Consider the following 19,202-nt stretch of genomic DNA (forward strand, 5'->3'; position numbering starts at 1 on the left):
TAAGTTAAAATATATGTAGCCCATTAGAAGGTCTGGTCACCATGGAATCAGTGGCCTCCCCGGAAACGCTCTCTTATCTGAAGCCACGGAGACCCTGCCATGACCTAATTACACACTAGTGCCCGTATGTCACGGCATGGAAAGGACCAGCAAATGTGTCTGAGACCCAAGCACATCTAGATGCACTCAAAGTCCCGCAGAGTCCCTTCAGGTCTACTCAGAGGCAGGAAAAAAGCTATCTCAATATGTGGTTGACACGGAAAGGTTTTCCACTTTACCTCTCAAGAAAACACTGGTGCCAAAATACTGAAAGTAAAGATAATCCAAGGCTTGAAATGTCAGTTTACAACGTCAGCAGTAAGAAGGTGTCCTTAATTATCCGCAGGCAGTTGGCAAGTTTTCAAGTCTGTCTCCAAAATCACATGAAGACTTAATCTTATACTATTACTTATTCGAGTGTCGAAAAGAAAAATGGGGCAGTGACTGTTCACATGCCCTCCATGTGGGCAGCGTTCAGGTTTGGCCTGCAAGACAAAGTCAACTGTCAGGTAAGCAAGGCTGGGGACAGGGACAAGTAACTGACGTATGGACACCCCACACCTGACATACTGGAGGAGGATGGGGCTGAGGACAATCTGCAGAGATGCTGGTAATTTAAAGTCCACACACACGCAGTGTGCTCACAGAACTGCCACTTACTCCCGAGTTATTTTTCTTTTTGGATGTAAACAGTGGTAAATAACAATGACCATCATCTAAGCCAGATAACAAAACCTCACGAGAAAAAGAAAACTTGGCACCAAAACTCAAGATGTAAAATAAGAGAAGGAAAAAAACAAAACTCCATCAACATACTCACGTGTGGTGCTAGAAAATGTAACACACGATGCACAGCAGCTGACATGCGTTATCTTACAGATGCGGCCTATATTGACAAGTAAGTTATAGAACAAACCATTCTAGCCACAGACGCCTGGTACGCTTGCCCTCACCATTATCTACCCAATGACCAAAAAAGCAGCAACTTAAGACTTTGGCCACTTTATGCAGCTGATACATAAAAAAAAAAAAAAAAGTAGGAATTAATAACAAAATTAATAATTACCACCAAGTGTGACAAAATACTGACATGAGACAGCTTTTAATCTATTCGCAGGAAAAGGAAAAGTTTATATCATCTCCTAAATATCATAGCATGTAGTATGAAGAATTAAGAATCTGGCCCATTCTGAACTGGAAAAAACATAAGTAACTTTAGGTAAGTAAATTAATACTGTCCCCCGTGATTGTCTTTAAAAAAACCAAACAAACAAAAGGCATTTTATTTGCCACGACTACTCTTTTACCATGAGGAGCATTATAGGAAACAAGTAAAATAGATCTAAGTACCATAATTTGGGGGACACAAACTGTTATTTGTTGGTAGGCTGTGTTAAACTTTATAGTTTAATGTGCAAAACAGATATCAAAAAGCAATTTACAAATTAGCTTACTAGCAAAACTGGCAATTTATCCAGATGTTAAACTAAATAACCACATAAACAACAGCAATAAATAATGATTACTTGTGTGCTCTGTCTCCAGGCCAAAGACTTAGAATTTTAAGAATCGCTTTTGGCTAGGTGGCTCAGGCTAAATATTTCTTCTAAAAACCATCTGAAGGTTCAGGCAAGGGAGATCACCATAATGCAGGGTCTCGAGGGAGAGGCTCTTATACTGAGAAGGAAAAACAGACTGGCACTCGAGGCTGTGCTCAGTCACACTTGGTGGAAAAGAGACACTCGAGGGTCCTGTAACCAAGGACAGAATTATAAATAAAAGGTTCTCATTTTAAAAAGACACCTATTAAAAAAAAGATATTATTTACGATAAATATTTATTGGCTCAAAGGATTAAGCTATTCACTGAAATGAAGAAAACTAACATCTTAGTAATAAAATGTTCAGGATCGATTAGACTATAGTTTAGAAAAATAAGTCGTTAAAGAGGTCAACTTCTAATTATTCATTATTTCAATAAATGACAAGTGATTTAATCATTTATTTTATGACTCTGTATTTCATAATCAAAGCTTCTGTTATTAAAGATTTTAGTTTTCAATCTAAACACAGCTAAGAAAACTACGAATATAACTTCACTGTGAAGCAATCCACTGAGCATCGTCTCAAATTGTATAATATATATTCATATTATCAATTGTTTCTACATTACCTTAAATCATAATTACATATGAAGTCACGAGGTTCCCTGCAACGTAACAGTTAACACAGGGCATATTTATCATACTAAATTTCTATGTAAGTAAAAATTCCAAGCCCAAACTAATGACTTGGCTTAATAATATAATACTTAATGAAACAGAAGCTCAGACACTAGGAGTCTAACGACAGCCCCTGAGATTACAGCCTATAATAGGCTTCGCATTAATCTATATGGTTTTGCTGTCCAGGATCTAATTTCAATAAATGTATTATAACACAGAGTCAAAACAATGAAGTGGAAACCAAAGGGTTAAACTAAGTTAGTTTTGTGGGTTTATTTCTCCCAAAGTCTAAATTTTCACATTTCCAATTAGAATAAAGTGGTTTGTAATTAATTCTTATGAGATATTCTAGACAGGGTAAAACAAAAAAGCTGATATTATAGTTATTTTGGTTATTACAGCTCTATAGCTTACACTCAACATTTAAGGGTGAAAACCGCATCCATTTTGTTAATGCTGTGAACTGCAGAAGAAAAATTTTTACAATATAAATCTTTTAAGAGAAAGTTAATACAAATGAATTTAATATCTAAACTAAATGCCCACTGCCATGACTAGCTAATGATGTTTGCATATAAGATCACATCTTCAAATTAATACACTCAAATATTAACACTGTTCTATCAAACCATAAATAAACTAGCTGATGTAAACTGGGAGAAAACACGACTGCAATAATGTCATCAGTGTGAAGAACTCAGAATGAGTCTCAAGTCTTTAATGTATATGGTTCCATTTTATGAGAAGTTATAAATCATTAAAAGTCAAAATAGGCTTTAAAACATCTCACATCTGCTAAAAGAGGAGAAAATCACAACTTAGAAAAGCAAACTGTCTGCAAGAATTTTGGGACCGGAGAGGCTGGAAAAGATTCTCTAACCCAATCCAAGGCCCCCATTTTGAAATTAACACTGGCAAAAAGAAGTCTGAAGACTTGCCCATGGTGACACAACTAGTTGGTGGCCAAGTCAACAATGCCAGGTTCCAAATTTAAGGAGTTAACTGCCATTTCCACCCTGGCATCCTGTCGTGGCAACAGTTCTGCAGCTGCTGTGATGAAGCTCCCTCTGCTAGTCGTCAACCCGCAGCGAAACCTCGCTCACTAACACCAACTGGTCTACAAAGCACAGTTCTATTGCTAATATAAACACAAACTTGAGGACTGCTGCTTGCCCTCAGTGGTGCTTTCTGGAAGCACAGCGCCCTGACTACATCTTCGGGGGAGGAATGTGCGGAGGCACTTACTCGACGTGAGCCCCGTTAGCCACCAGGGCGCTGACGCAGTCCAGGCTCCCAGAGCGGGCCGCCTTGTGAATGGGGGTCTCGCCCTCACAGTCCTGAAACAAGAAAGAGCACACGCAAAATATCAGCTCCAACAAGACTCTGACATTTGGAATAAAATACGTGCCTCATTCACCTCTGAAACCAAGCAACATGGTGAGTCAAAGCGCAAGCAGGGCACAAAGAAATGTGGCTAGAGATGTGGGAGGGATAACACAGTCCGCCAGGGAAGGAGCAGGTTTGCCTTGATTCCTCGGTCAGCAGGGACGGCACGTACAAGCAGGACAGAAGTTTAGAAATGATCTTATGCTAGATCTTAGCACAAATGTGTCGTATGTAACCCCAAACAACCATCCTCTAACAGGTTAAAGAGAAAAGAGCAACCTAGGCCAAGAACACAGGACATAATGTCAAACGTCTGGTCTGGTCCACGTCTACCACAGGGCTGGCCTGAGCTGGGGCATCACCAGTGGCTCCTTTGCATTTTCTGCCTTGAACTTGATTTCAGACCGTGATGGCGGAGGCTAAAGGGTCAGGAATGAGAAGAGAGAGAGAACACAGGGCCGCACACAGCCAGCTTCACATCCAAACTCAGGATGCGTGTGATGGGCAACTTTGTCCAAGGACTGGGAGAAAGTCTGTGTCAGAGAGATTCACGCCGGAGACGGCAGAGAGACCAGACCCTGGGGAAGGACTCTGAGGAGGAGTTAGTTCATAGTTCACGCTGTATGAATGGGAAGAAATCCGAAACACAATTTCATTCATAGGTTCTCGGGTACAGAGGAGGTAGAGAAAGATATAGCAGACAGAGAAGGAAGTCGTTTCTGTTGTAGGATTTCCTGGCGGGGAAATGCTGACCGAGTCCTCATACTTCACCGTCCCTGGAAGCTGAACTTGGCAGCAGACGACCGCACGTAACAAAGGGGGGGCCGCTGTGCACCTGGCGTGGCGCTCGGAGAGCAGCTCATTCACCAGCGAGACACAGCAGGGGGCCACTTCTTCCGGTGCACACGGGCTTGCACATGGGCTCGCAGGGGACACTCCAGGGTGCGGGGCGGTAGCTTATTTTCCAGAAAGATGTGCTCTGAAAGACTCCGGTGTGCAGTGGGGAGAAAAAGTATGCACATTACTTTAAAAAAGAAAAAAAAAGCTCAAAGGGGGTGTAGAGATCTAAACAGAACAAGCCCATTTTTGAAGCAAAAAACACAGAATCTCATGTGGCTACACAGGAAACCATCTAGTGAATGGAGACCCTTAATAAAGCAGAAACCCATCTCTATCCTCCCAGAAAGGTGGGAAGGGGGGATGGGAGGCACATGACAAGGACAAATAAGGATGACACAGAGGTATGGCCAGGAAGAGTGGAATGGAGATGTGGGAGGGGGCGGGGGGGTCGTGCCACCCGACTCCCTCCCCCAAGAAAACAGGAAAGGGTTTTTTCAGCTCTCTTTGCAGCAAGGAGAAAAGGCAAAGGTTTGCTCTATTACTTCAAGACGGCAGGACAGCAACAGACAGGACAGAGCAAACCAGCTCCTGCTCTGTGCCCTGCGAGGACAGCACCGTCCAGCCGGGCAGGAAGAGCAGACACCACAGAGAAGTGCAGCCAGAGAGGAAGACTGAAGAGCCATTTTAAGGCTACTCAAGGCTCAGGTTCAGGCCAGTCACATTCCAAAAATATCAAATATGGTGTCGTCTGATTCCGGAACTATTGTGGGCAAACTGAGTAAGAGAGGAAAGTGGGAGAGGTGCCAGGAGTGCAAAGACAGATGAGTCACCTTGCATTTTAAAGAAAGAAAAGTCTAGTTCTAATCCAGTTACAAGAAACTAAAAGGGGTATCAAATTCCACCAAAGTTCTAGGAAGATATTAAAGGCATGGCCTGTAAATAATACAAAAAGTGATGCCCGTGGGTAGTCCACACAAAAGTGACCAAGAACAAATCCCCTGAAAACTTGCCTCACTCCCTCTCTGGGTAAATGCACGACTCTGAGCCTTCAGACAGGACATCTGAGTCCAGTAACCCCGTGTGCCAAGTTCACAGATAGCAAAGGAAGTCTCTGTGAAACTCGAGAAAAATGAATTTAGAACAGGTAGGAACTAATATGCCACAAGATTAGGTTAGAAGATGAGTCAAAACGGGGGCATCCAATTTTGGCCTAGGTCACGATCTCGAGGTTTGTGGGTTTGAGCCCGACGTCAGGCTCTGTGCAAACAGCTCAGAACCTGGAGCCTGTTCCACACTGTCTGTCTGTCTGTCTCTCTCTCTCTGCCCCTCCCCTGCTCATGCTCTAAGATAAACATTAAAAAAGAAAAAAAAAAAAAGATGGGTCAAAACTAATAAAACAGTTGTAAGAAGAAATGTTAGGGGAGGTTCAAATCCACTACACACACAAACAGAAAACTTTAGAGAACCCTGAACCTGATTTTCTGACCGTCTGTGTGGGAGATGAGAAAGTGTCTACCTTAGGGTGAGTCAACACTTGCTGGGGGTGGCTAACGAAAGGGCTGTGTGACCTCAGAGGTCGCTGGGTGCCTGTCCCAGCAGGCCAGCCGCTAATCCAGAGCAAGCCGGCATCTGAGACTCAGCCCGCAGCCTAACACATGCGTAACACAGGAGACCACAACTGAGACCCTTTCAAGAACAAGGGCAGGATGCTGGTAACCCCAGGTGACCACCTCGGAAGGGAGAGGACTTGAGGGGAGCGACAGGGAGTGAGGTCTGGGGACTCCTGTCCTGGGAGCAGGACGCCGGAGGGTGTCCACACAGGACTATCTAGAGCAGTCCTGTCGTCCAGGGTAAGGACTGCGCTGCTGTAACACGTTACCTGAAAACGGACTCTTCTAGATTTAAAAAGATCTGAAAGGCAGCGCCAATTTCTTTAGATTTTCTTCAGAACTCTGTAAATTAGATGCTATGTCACAACTGAATGAAAATTAACCCAATGTTTTAAATTCCACATTAACATTAGTTATTAATCACTACCATTTGTGGATGATCCACATTCTGTCGACAAGGAGACTGAGCCACAGAACAAGGAGCTGCCCCAGGCCATAGAGTGGGGGAGGTGGCCACCCCCAGGGTTCTGCCAGGAGGCTGGGGAGGAGAGAAACAGCACCGGGACAGGCAGGTTGGGACAGGCGACTCCTGGCGCCATAACCGTGTGGAGCAGACAGCCAGAGCCTCTGGTAAGAGCAGCGGCATGTGCGGTCACCCCCTGTCCCCCGATCCCTGCTCTACAGCACCGATACAAAAGCCTTTCCTCAATCATGGGCTTGGAGGTGTGCAGCTGAGTTACTGGGAAGAGAGGGCTCACAAGCTGTTCCACCTGCTTCTCATCAAGGGATGAATCTTCAGACAGAAACGTGGAGAAGAAATAAAAATGGTTTTGCACACAGTAGGCCCCTGATGATGATTAGTAGAAAAAACATATAAAACCAGGGTAAAGAGAAAACTAGGAAGGCATAAAGGCATCCCCACAGAGCCTGAGGCACAAGCCCCTTAGATGAACTGACCCTCAGGGCAGGGTCTCCCCCTGGGGACCACTTTGGTCAGACTAGCCTGAGTCGTCTACACCTGTTCACGCACGAGTCCCCAGTAAGCAAAACTCTTGAGGTTTTTTCAAGGAAGTGAAAGGAGTAGTGAGAACACAACATGAAGTACACGCACGTGCACACTCATGCTTGCACACTTCAACACACAATCCCTGCACGCCTGCTGTCCGGGTGACCACACGACACCTGCTACTTAACTGCGTCCGATCTCCACCCCCGACTGCTCCCTGAAGCAGTCCTGACTCAACGCTGGTCGGCTGGCTCACCATAACTTAACCACGCACAAGATTTAATAGCCACTTCTTCGCCAGCACGGGTGTGTTTCACAAGGATCTGTGCACATGAAGCGAAGGCAGCTGTGAGCAGGGGAGCCAGGAAACCCGGGCTCCAGGCCAGACTCCTTCAGTCACCAGCTGTAACTGGGGGCAAATCACCTGGGGTCACCAAGGCTCTAAGTCCCCGAGCAGGTGAAAGCACTCTGTAAACAGAAAGCCTTGCTCTGTGAAGGGCCTATTATCCACAAGTAACTCAATAAACAGAAATTCCAGTTAGCCCAAAGGTTAAGATATCAAACTCTAATTAAGGCCTCACTTTAAAACTCAACACCATGTAATTACAAGTAGAAAAAGAAAATAAAAACCAAGTTAATCATCGGCACTCCCTTACCGGTTTGTTAATGCTGGCTCCAGCTTGGATCAACCAGATGAGGCACTGAGGGTGTCCCCCGAAAGCGGCGATGTGGGCTGGGGTCTGTGCGTAGCGCGTCGTGGACACGTCCAGAGTAGCCCCAGCTCTCACCAACTGGATCAGGCAGTCCAACTTTGAAAACAGCAGGAGGGGGATGACACGTGTAAGTGTCATACACTATTAAACACCACACACGCCATTTCAATTCTATGATGCAGATAAGTGGCATTTGTTACCATTTTTTTTTTCTGTTTAAGGGAACACAAGTCGTTCCTTTGCAATACAAATTGTAAAAAAGCATTTAAAAGAGTTATTTTTCCTTGTCCTGGTAAAAAAAAGTTTGTACGCAGGAAGAAAAGTAAAAACTATTGATGTCACACAAACTTAAATAAAGACCTCTCTGCAGTCTGCACATGTCCATACGATGCAGCTTCGGGGACTCGGGTGAGAGGCCCATCCTCCAGACAAGTCAGGAACAAGATGTGCAGAGTGAGAGGTGGCACTGAGTCCCCCACCCCCGCCTGGGGGAGAAAAGGGCCTCATGAGTGACTAGGAGACCACACTCCACAGCCAGGCGCCCATATCATCCTAGCTCATCACACTCAACAGATGTGCAACACACGCCTACCGCGAGCCAGGCCTGCGGTCCCAGATGGCCTGCGGTCCGCAGACTCACACTGACACCCCCCCCCCCCCCCCCGCCGTGTGTCCTCAGACCGGCGGCCCGGCCCCCTTTACCCTCTTGAGGCACAGGGCAGAGCTCACAAAAGAGCTCTCCCTGACAATGGCTGTATTCCGGGAGACAGCCCTCAGAGAAGGACAAACGGCCACACCCCAACCTCACCCCACAGCTCTTATCGTTTTTCTGCGACTTAAGGTCAGGTCACCGTGATCACCCTGTGCAGGAGATGAGCCCTCATACTTTGGAGCACCCAGATTTAAAACACGCTCTCTCGGTCTTCTAGGAACTGGAAATCTGGGAGTGACGGCTCATAAAGAGACACACCGTTGGTATACTTTCACACACCGGCTTTATTGATGGACCCAGTGAAAAGTGACAGTGCCAACAGAGACAAACAGGTGTCAAACCCCAAAAACGGCAGAAACAAGGATGAAAATCAGCTGGTGTGCCAAAACCGGTTAATCTCATAACATCAAGAGCTCCTTAGACTTAACTCTGTCACCTATGCGTTCACTTTGGCAAACTGGGTTTGGAATGCTGGAAAGATACTGTTCCATGCGACAACTTATAAAAGCAAAGTGTAATTAGGGATTTTAAATAATGCCTAGTTCTCGAGGAAAAAATAAGCCTCACAAAAGGTCAGGCAGCGTGCATACTTGGCACATTGATAGGAACACCAGCTTGAAAGTTGGGAATAGTTCATAACGTGCAGGCCTGAGGACAGCAGAGGCTGAAATGTACAAAAAGCAGGGAAGCTGCAGGCGATGGGGCAGGAGGGACTGGACTGAGAACCCGGAGCCCTGACTCCTGGCCTTATTTCTGCCCCAACAGCTTTCTCACACTGAAGTAACTAACTGCCTCCAGCTATATTTGGTATCCAAGGTTAACCGACAGGAGGTGGAGACTTTCAAAAAGTGAATTCAGTGGGTTTTACTTCTTACTGCTCATAAAATATACATAACACGCAACTTACGATTTTTAAAGCATGTTCAAGCCCTTATAGCTACTTGTATTCCCTAGAGATACCTAGGGGCACCCGTGGGTTGGTAAATAAATACTCTGAATGAATGTCTGTAAGGCTGTTTTAAACACTGTCCGGAATGTACCAGATTGTCATGCAATACTGTGTCACTCTCAACTGGAGAATAAATCAACAGGGGAGCCTTTTCGAAAAACGCTGTCCTTGCCTGTTACGGGGTAGTCTTCCCCCAAAACACTGAGGGACAAAAGACGTGGAGAACCAACGCTCCGAGTTACCCACCATGTAAACATAAAGCAGAGCAAGACGCACTGGACAGGGGACAGAGCCTCAGATGGGGACACACAGGGCTGGGGGGGTTGGGGGAGAAGGACCAGAGGGGCTCCTGTACTCGCGCCTGCTAGCAGGTACAGACGGGGCGCTGGCGCGGGGACCCCCAGCGGGCACGCCCTTCCAGACCCGGGCTGGGGTCCTAACCGCTATCCTAACCCCCTCTCGTTTCCTCCACCAAAACCACTCTGACTCTCCCATTTCGTGAATCACAAGCGCTGTCCCAGGAGATACACCTGTACTGTGAATGTAGCCGCAAGGAAAGCAGCCGCACCGACTAGTGACAAAAACACGTCCCTGAAAGGAAATAACTCACTTCACGTCACTGCACGCTTCTCCACAAAACCCATTCTCCATTTCGGCCCCGGCTCCTCGCTTCACGGGGAAAGCATTTTTTTTACACGTCCGGAATTCTGGTACATCAATCTCTACCATTAAAGCGCTGAAATGCAGCGTGGACCTCAGTCGCTGACTCGCCCTGAGCCGGTGATTACGAAGCGACGGAGAAGGGGACGCAGAGGACCCCCCCCGCCCGGAGGACTCCCAGCAGCCCGGTGCAGCCCCACACCAGCCCCGGGTCCAGGCAGCTCGCGCCCCGTGGGTGTCCGCCCCCATGGCGCCGGCAGCACGGCTCGCAGCTGACCACGGAGGCGCGAGCTGCCCAGCCCGCCGCAGCCACCAACTGCCTCCGCCAGGCGCGGCGCCCCCGCGAAGCCGGCGCCGTTTGAAACTTGCGCCGCCGCACATGCGCCCGGGGCCCCTTGGGGCGCCGTCGCCTCGGGGCCTGCTTCCGCCTCGCGCTCCCGGCACGCCCTGCGCCCTCCTTGGGGCCCCGACCGTCCGCGCCGCCGCACATGCGCCCGGGACCCCTCGGGGCGCGGGCGCCGCCGAGACCCCGCTTCCGCCCCGCGCTCCCGGCACGCCCCGCGCCTCAGCCCCCACCTTCCCCGACCCACCACGGGAAAGCTGCGGAAAATGGCGCCTTAAAGCGCCCGCGCCCACCTTGCCGAAGTGCGCGGCCCAGTGCACGGGCGTCCAGCCGTAGAAAGAGTCTTCGGCGGCCAGGTGGGCGCGCGGCGTCTGCTGCAACAGAGAGCAGAGCGCGGCCAGGTCCCCGTCGCGGCAGGCGCGGTGCAGCGGGAAGCGGAGCGACAACAGCTCCTCGCTGGAGAAGCCCGCCTCCACGCCTGCGCCCGCTCCTGCCGTCGACATGGTCCGTCACCGGAGAGCGCGGGCTAGCTGGCCGAGAGGACGCGCGGGTGAGGACCCGAGAGGCCGTCGCCTGAGCACAAAGGAGCGAGAGTGCCGCCGCCGCCGCGTCCCGCCGGCTGCCGAGCCGAGCCCCGCCGAGCGCGTACAGGGGGCGGGGCGGGGGCGGGGCCTACCGCGGGCAGGTCTGAGGCCCGTGCCCGCGGACGCCGGGTCTGAAGGTGGGGCCTGCAGTGCCAGGGGGCGGGGCCTGGTGAGGCCGGGGCTGACTCGTGGAGCAAGAGCGGGCCAGGGGGCACGGGGCGTGGCCTAAGCGGAGGCGGAGCCTGGAGAGCAGGCGAAGTGGCCTGGAGCAGGGGGCGGTGCCCAGCTGGTCCTGGGTAGCGGGCCTAGACCAGGAGGCCGGCCGGGAGTGGGGCGGAGCCTGGGGAGTCCGTGATGAGGCCGGGGGCAGGGGGCGGGGCCTAGTGGGGTCCCGGATGCGGCAGACGCCTGGAGCGGGAGGTAGGTCGGGAGAGGGCGGGGCCTGGGAGCGGGCGACGAGCCCGGGGGCAGGGGGCGGGGCCTAGCGCGGTCGGAATGGGGCTGATGCTCCGAGCCCGAGGCTGGCAGGAACCTGGAGCAGGGGGCTGGGAATGGGGAACCTGGAGCCGGGAACGGAGGGAGGGGACTCGGGAACCCGGAACGGGGACTTGGGATCCGGGAACGGGGAGTGCGGGGGCGGAGAGCCCGGGGGCCCGGACTGGGAGGCGGGGAGCGGGGAGCTGCGCCGAGGCGGATCCCCGGCCGCGCGGGTGGGGTCGGCTCTCAACCGCGTGCCCCACCCAGACCCCAGGCCCCGCAGTCCAGACCAGCCTCCGCCCGGCTCGGTCCTCTCCAGGCGCCTGCCTGTCGGGCGAGCTTCGAGAGCAGCCAGCAAAACCCTGGAAAATCCTGTCAGTGACAATCACAATGAGAATCACAGTTTTCTTAACAGGTTTTTTCCTCTGATTATGAGTAATACGTGAATATCAATAATTTCACTATCGAGGAATAACTACTATCAACGTTTATGGGTAGTTCCTTACAGTACCTTTACCACATAGTTTCGTTATATATATTATTTTTCCTTGTATATATTGCCTTTTTTCCTTTTTTTTTTTTTTTTTTTTTTTTTTTTTTTTTTTTTTTTTTTTTACAGAATTCTGAATCACAGTAATTCAACTTTAAGTAGGTAACCAGATGTCTGGGAAAATAATAGTGCATGAGATAGCACCTGGCAGCATTAGTTAATAAGAAATTAGGCACCTCGTGCCTAACAAAGGAAATTGTTAATTTATGGTATAAACGTACAACACATTCCTCTATTCGTTAAACAAACATGTTGATTACAATGCCAATGGAGCACTTTGGGAGGTGCCCCAGATGCAGTGAGGGAAAGCAGCAGTATATCAATTCAGGGGGTGATTAGTAATGCATGGGAAATATGAATGAGGCAGGTTCTGTTTCCTTTCCAGGAATTTATAATCTAGTAGATGAGGCAGGGAAGAATATTTCAGTAGGCGAAACAGTACCTTTTTTGTTTGGACCAGAAAGGTAGAACTATGCTGTAAACTCATTGCAAGCTTGAATTCTGGAGCAGACAGAATTCAACCATTTTTCTTTTCATACACCAGGCTGATTTTAATCTCATTATGTCTGTAAGATGTGCACCATAATGACTTCCATCCTTCCTGGGAAAGCAGCACCCCATTTTGTAAGATGCCTTGTCATCTGTAATAACTAGAGGGAGGGATTACTTATGCCTCTTTATAGTGCCTGCTGCAGTGGACAGAACTGAGACACAGATAAGCTGAGAACTTGCACAAGGACAAACGGTGTGCCTGGGGCAGAGCTGAGAATAATTGCCAGACCTAGTTTCCAATCCAGTTAGATTTTTTTAACTTTGGAATATATTTTGCATAAAGAGCCTTAAGGCCTAGGAAAATAAAGTAGGTTATAGTGGCACCATACTTAGAATGCCGTCTTTCCTCAATTAAGGTTACTTTCTGGTTTTCAGAGTTGCTAGGAGTATGTAGATATTTATTTATTTTTATGTACATATTTAAGTAGCTGAAATAGATCGTCAACCTAGATATGATGATGGGTCCCTAAGATAGCCTGTATGATAATTGTGGATGGAACAGTTATAAAGGGTGTCCAATGAGTACTCCAAATTCCAGTGTTCTGGTTGGTTGATCCCAAGTTTTGCCCAACTCATTATTACCAATTATGGATTTTCTTTGGGATTCTTGTTTTTACAAAGCTCTGGGGAAAAGGGAGGAAACCAGATTCATCACTCATGTGCTTTGATTTATTTGACAAAGCAACCATAAATAAGTGACAGAACATTCTCTTCTTGACCAAACTACTCTGTCTCCCCCCAAATTTTGACTAGGCTTAAATGTTTGGATTTGTGTATTTGTCTCTGCATTGTCCAGTTTTAGCAAGACTCCTGCTAAGTTGGTTGAACTAGAATTCCCATCCCCCATATCAGATCGTCTTTGATATCTAATCAGTTTCTTCACCCTCCAGCCATCCCCAAGTGGTGTTGGCTCAACCCAGCCTGCCTTCAGCAAGAATCCTGCTGGGTCAGTTTAGGAGAACCTGACGGTTAGCTGGCCCTGCTGTTTTGTCGTAGTAATTTTCCACCCTCCATCGCCCACCCAGGGTAAAGAAGTTGCCCATGCTGTTCTCAGAGCCGAGTCCGATCTCTCTCCCCAGAGTCTGATCTCTCTCCCCACTGCAAGCAAAAGTGGGGTCCTGGTTCCCACTTGCCATAGCCTCCTCTGAGTACAGTCCACCTTACTATGCTTTAACACGTCTCACTAATCGATGTTTTTGACTAATAGTCTTTTTCTTTAACATAAGCAAACTTGTGTATTTGAAGAGGTGATTCGGAAACATGAAAGAAAAGAAGAAGACCCCAAATCCCAAAGTATCAAAATAAGATAACACAACCCCCATGCCCTCCCCCCCCACCCCACCCCCCACCGCCCCGCACTTAGGATTGCATTGTGTGAGAATTGCTTAAATGGGCTCAGGTGAAGGCTCGACCCCTCAGGTGAAGGGCTCGGGTGAAGGCACGTCCCAGTCAGAGGTGCGCAGAACTGCCCACACGCTGTGGAGACATCAGTGGGGCTGTTTTCACACTTGGAACAGGACACGGTCAACGCCGTGTCATGGGAGGGGAGACTGCAGAAGAAAGCAGGACCCAGGCCATGCACCACGCTAAGACACTGTCCTTCATTACTGCAAGTGAGAGGCTTTGCTGTGATGCCAGGTGATGGGTGAGGGCTCAGAGGAAGACCCACATCCGATTTGCAGCTGGCTGTGTGTGGGTAGCCCACTGGGACGGTGCCCTCAGCCTGGGCTGCAAAGTGGGAGCACAGCCTTACTGTTCTCTCTCATCCATGACCCCCCCATCTACCTCCCTCCATGGGGCTAGATCCATCTTTTAAGAAGGCAAATACACTTAAAATTGGACACCGAGCAGTGTCTCGGTCTGTTCCAGCCTGCAAAACAAAGTACCACAGACTGGGGGGTTTAAACAACAAACTGGAAGACTGCGAGTCTGAGATCAGGATGCTAGCAGGGACCCTCTTCCTGGATCACAGATGACATCTTCTTTCTGTGAACCCACTCAGTGCAGAGGGAACCACCTCTCTGGTGTCTCTTCTCTGCGGGGCACTGACCCCATCATAGACGTTATCCCACCCTAACCACCTCCCAAAGGCCCCACCTCCAGATAGCATCACGTTGGCGTGAATTTCGGGGACACAGGCATTCAGTCCGTAGCAAACGACTTCCCAGACTCCTGTCATTCAGATACCACTCCCACGTGGATTTTTACCACTTCTGCGTGGACTTTTGTATCCACAGAGGATCTGTGCTATTAATAATTTTCTTAAAATAACTTAATTTTTTGGAATTACTGACTTTACGTTCTCTTTATTAAGAAAACACCAATGAGTTTATGGTGCCAACTACATTTTCCTCATTTAAGCAAATCCACAATAAAATAACACGTGTTCACGTGCTTCCCAAATCAGTTCCCATGGTTGGTGGTGCTACACCACACTTTGGAAATTGCTCCTTGGGAGCAAAATCCCAGATCTGTTCCTTGGCCTGTTGACATGCCTACAGCCAGGGCCTGCCTGCCTCTCTGGACTTGTCTGTCCTCCTCACACGCTGTCCAGGGAGCCCTTGAAACCAAGGGTGCTTCTGCTGAAGGCTCCCACCCCACCCCCAGCGCTTCTTTCCCCTGTTGTGACCAAATCATGCCTCCCTGAGTGCTTTAGAATGTGACCTGATTTGGAAATGGAATCATTGTAGATGTAACTAGTTAAGATGAAGTCACAGTGGGGCAGGCCAGCCCCAAACCCAGTGTGACTGGTGTCCTTATAAAAAGGGGCATCTGGACACAGATGCACACATGGGGAGAATACCATGAGGCAGAGATGGAGGGGTGCAGAAGTCAAAGAACCCCAAGGATGGCCAGCAACACCAGAGGCAGGGGGACACCTGGGGCAGGTCCCCTGTCACGACCTCCTTGGGAGGTCCAGCCCTGCCCACACCTGGCCTCCAGAGCGAGAGGGCTTAGATTCAGGTTGCCCAAGCCCGGTTTGCTGGGCTTGATTGTGGCAGCCTCAGGACACTTGCCCAGGACACAGACTTTGCTGGGGAGGCTCCCCTACTGCCCACTGCCCCCTGCCCCCTGCCCACAATCCAATCCAAGTGCCTCTCCTTCCAGAAGCCTCCACCAGGCAACAGCTGGAGCCTCCTTCCCCTCTACTCCAGGGTTCCCAGGTGTCTGGCATTTTAGTTTCCTCCCACCCTTGGATGAAAACATTCAAAAACCCAGCAAGTAAATGTTACTCATTTTTAGTCATAAAAACTTGATTGTTAACAGGCCTTTTCTGAGATGGCCTCTCCACTTCCAACAGGCCTCTTGACGAGTAGAAACATGCTCCAAGCTTGCTTCTGGTGGCTCCAGGTGGGAAGGCAGAGAGAGGTGGCCTCTCTCTGCTCTGAAAGGGAGCCCCCAGGCAGGGCCCAGAGCTTGCTCTGCAAACCAGTGTCCTGTTGAATAAAGTACTGGACGGATGCCTTTCTCTCTCGCTCCCTCCACCTCTGTCTCTATGTCTGTCTGTCTCTCCATATTTCAATCATTGTCTCTCTGTCTCTGTCTCTTACTCTCCATCATCACTGTATCTTTCCTGTGAGGACAGAGCCCCACCCATGCTGAGCCTACAATACAAATTTGTTGAGTGACAGGAGGCTAAAGGCTGAAACTCAGATCAGTTGGCATCTCCTTGTCAGGAAGGGGAGACCTGCTGTGGACCAAGGATGTCAGTTATTGAGCATCAAGATTCTGGAATCTTACTGATTGTCCTGCATCTTACTCCTGTCTTGTGAAAAAAGTGATTAGTGCTGTAATGGGAAAAATTCAATTTTTTTTCCTTCTGATGTAGAAAAAAACCCAGTTCTTCCTCACTGTGTTTCTTCCCCATGTGTCTCCTTTGCCTTCACAGAGAACACTTCGTTTCTGATGCTTGTGGTCACCAAATGCGTGGAGGTTTTTTCCCCCACACAATTCTCTCTAACACCAGCTCAAGTCTGACACCATCAACCCGGAGATGGGACCAGACCCCACAGGTTAAGGGCTCAGCCCCACAGGACTGCCCCGACCTCCACTTCAGCTGCCACTGTCCCCTGTGCTTCTGACTGACTCACTACAGATGGGAGGCTCCCACAAGCCCCTCCTAAGGTTAGTTTGCTAAAGCAGCTCACATAATTCAAGGGAACACTTAGAAGTTTATTAAAGGACATGAAAAAAAACCCCACAAATCAACATCCAGGTGAAGCGATGACAGGAAAAGGTCAGGAAGGGGCTCAAATCCACAAACCGTGAGATCATGACCTGAGCCAAAACCAAGAGTCGGATGCTTAACCAACTGAGCCACCCAGGTGCCCCAATGACTTCAACCGAACAAAAAGGACCAGAAATGAAGTAAAAGATAAGCTATAGTTCCACGGAAATAGACTGCAAGTCATTTAACAAAGGACTTATATTCAGCATATACAAAGAACTTCTACAAATCAAGAAGAAAGACATGAACAACAAAAATGGGCAAAGATATGAATAGGCAATTCACTGGAAGGAAACACGAATATCCAATAACCAAGACATTCAGTAACCAGTGATTTCTCCTGTCCTACTGAATGGATTAATCCTGTCCACCGGCAAAAATTTGCATGGATGCTCTACCTTAGGACAACAGCTCTCTTTCCCATATGTATCTTTCCAGCGACTGTGCATATTTCTATTTCCCTTCTTCCCTAATGTCAAAGAATTTATATATAGTTGACACTTGAGCAATGGATCTTGGGCACTGACCACCACCACACAGCTGAAAATCCACATATGACATTGACTGCCCCCCTCTGCAACTTTACTACTAATAGCCTACTGCTGATCAGAAGCTTAACCAGTAACATAAACAACACAGATTTTGTGTCCTATGTACTATATACTTTATTCTTATGATAAAGTAAGCCAGAGAAAAGAAAACCTTCTTAAGAAAATCACAAGGAGGAGGAAATACATTTACAGTGCTGTGCTGCAAAAGACCTGTATGTAAGTGCACCAGTGCAGTTCAAGCCTGTGGTGTTCAAGGGTCAGCTGTAGTTTTTGCCTTGCACTCCAGCAGGGCATCAGTCCCCAGCAGTCCTGTGGAATAGCTCCTGGCAAACTCATCACAGCCTTTGGGTTTGCCAACCCACAGTCTCTGCTAATCTTGTGTTTCAGGGTGTGGAGTGGCTGGGCAGCTGGCTCCTCTTGGGAACATGATGTCCTGGCTTCTGTGACTCTGCAGCTTTCCTGTGCAACCTCCAAATGCTCAAGGGCCCCAGGCCTCAGTCCTAGGCCCTTTACTCTCTTTACTTTCTTCCTGGGCAATCACATCAAATCCCATACCTTCAAGTACTGTTTACATACTGATGATTCCTAAATTCATGTCTCCGGCCTGGACCTTTCCTGCAGCCCAAACTCATAAACCCAGCAGCTTAGTCCTTATCTCCATTAGGATCTCTCCTAGACAACTCCACTGATGCCCCAAATGGAATTCCTGAGTCACCCCTACACCTGTTACTCCCACTCACCACCCCACCCCCACTCTCTATCTCTGTGAAAGACCCAGACATGTCTACCCAGGGGCTCAAGTCCAGCACCCAGGGGCCAACGCTATGCTCACTGTAGATCTCGGTGGCTCTACCTCAAATATGTCTTCAGTGCACACGCTTCTTTCCATCCCTACCACCCCAAGCCATGCTTTCCTGCTTAAACCAGTGTGACTGCCTCTTGGCTTTTCTTGTTCAGGATATAAATCCAACAATGGCTCCGGCTTAAAACCTGCCAATATCTTTCCACCAACAGTAAAAGAATATCCACGTGGCACAGACTTGAATGTGGTTAGTAAGATTTTGGAAGTGAATTTAACACTTTATTTATATTTTAAAAATGTTTTAATGTTTATTTATTTTGAGAGAGAGAGAGAGAGTGGGTGCTTGCGCAAGTGGGGGAGGGGCAGAGAGAGAGGGAGAGAGAATCCCAAGCAGACTCCATGCCGTCAGTGCACAGCCCAACGTGGGGCTCAATCTCATGAACCATGAAATGATAACCTGAGCTGAAATCAAGAGTCAGACACTTAACCAACTGAGCCACCCAATCCCCTCAATTTGACACTTTATTTAATTTTAACTTATTTAGATTTGGATTTAAAAGCAATTATTGGCAAAAATTTAAGAGTCTAAACAACTTAAAATCAACTTGGATATGAGTACCTGCTCTTTCCACTGTAACCATTGTGAAATGTAAACGCAGATCAAATATTCCCAGGGGAAGTGTAGCACTCCCATTGAGACATGCCATACCTGTAAAATGGACCCCGGATTGGTAAGAGTAAAAGAATACAAAATTCTTCATGAATGATTTTTAATATGGAGTGCATATTCAATTTGTAACATTTTGGATACGTTGGGTTAAATAAATTATATCGGTCAAATGATTTTCACCTGTTTATTTTTACTTTTTTTTTTTAGCGTGGCTCATGGAAAAATCTTCCTTATATACGTAATTCTCACATTTTGTTTCTATTGGTCAGCTTGGCGTGTATTATCTATCCATAAATCAATGTAAGT

At 48.2% G+C, this 19,202-nt stretch overlaps 1 protein-coding gene and 1 long non-coding RNA gene across 3 annotated transcripts in view; one reads left to right on the forward strand and one right to left on the reverse strand.

Moving 5' to 3' along the window:
* The window catches only part of ANKRD10 (ankyrin repeat domain 10), a 33,207-nt gene extending 22,069 nt beyond the window's left edge, over positions 1-11,138 (reverse strand). For both annotated transcript variants that reach the window (XM_023253212.2, XM_045055900.1), the window contains exons 1-3: positions 10,776-11,138; positions 7,762-7,914; positions 3,509-3,600 (exon numbers count right to left, since the gene is read on the reverse strand). In XM_023253212.2, the coding sequence (XP_023108980.1) occupies positions 3,509-3,600; positions 7,762-7,914; positions 10,776-10,985 (455 nt within the window). In that variant the 5' untranslated portion in view covers positions 10,986-11,138. The remainder of the gene's footprint in view (positions 1-3,508; positions 3,601-7,761; positions 7,915-10,775) is intronic.
* Positions 11,139-11,258: 120 nt separating this feature from the next.
* On the forward strand, positions 11,259-18,463 carry LOC109499207. The gene is made up of 2 exons (XR_002741915.2): positions 11,259-11,486; positions 16,535-18,463. It is a non-coding gene; the product is annotated as an uncharacterized LOC109499207 (long non-coding RNA).
* The last annotated feature ends 739 nt before the right edge of the window (positions 18,464-19,202 follow it).

The sequence above is a fragment of the Felis catus genome, chromosome A1, assembly GCF_018350175.1.
Source record: "Felis catus isolate Fca126 chromosome A1, F.catus_Fca126_mat1.0, whole genome shotgun sequence".
NCBI classification, from domain to species: Eukaryota; Metazoa; Chordata; class Mammalia; order Carnivora; family Felidae; genus Felis; species Felis catus.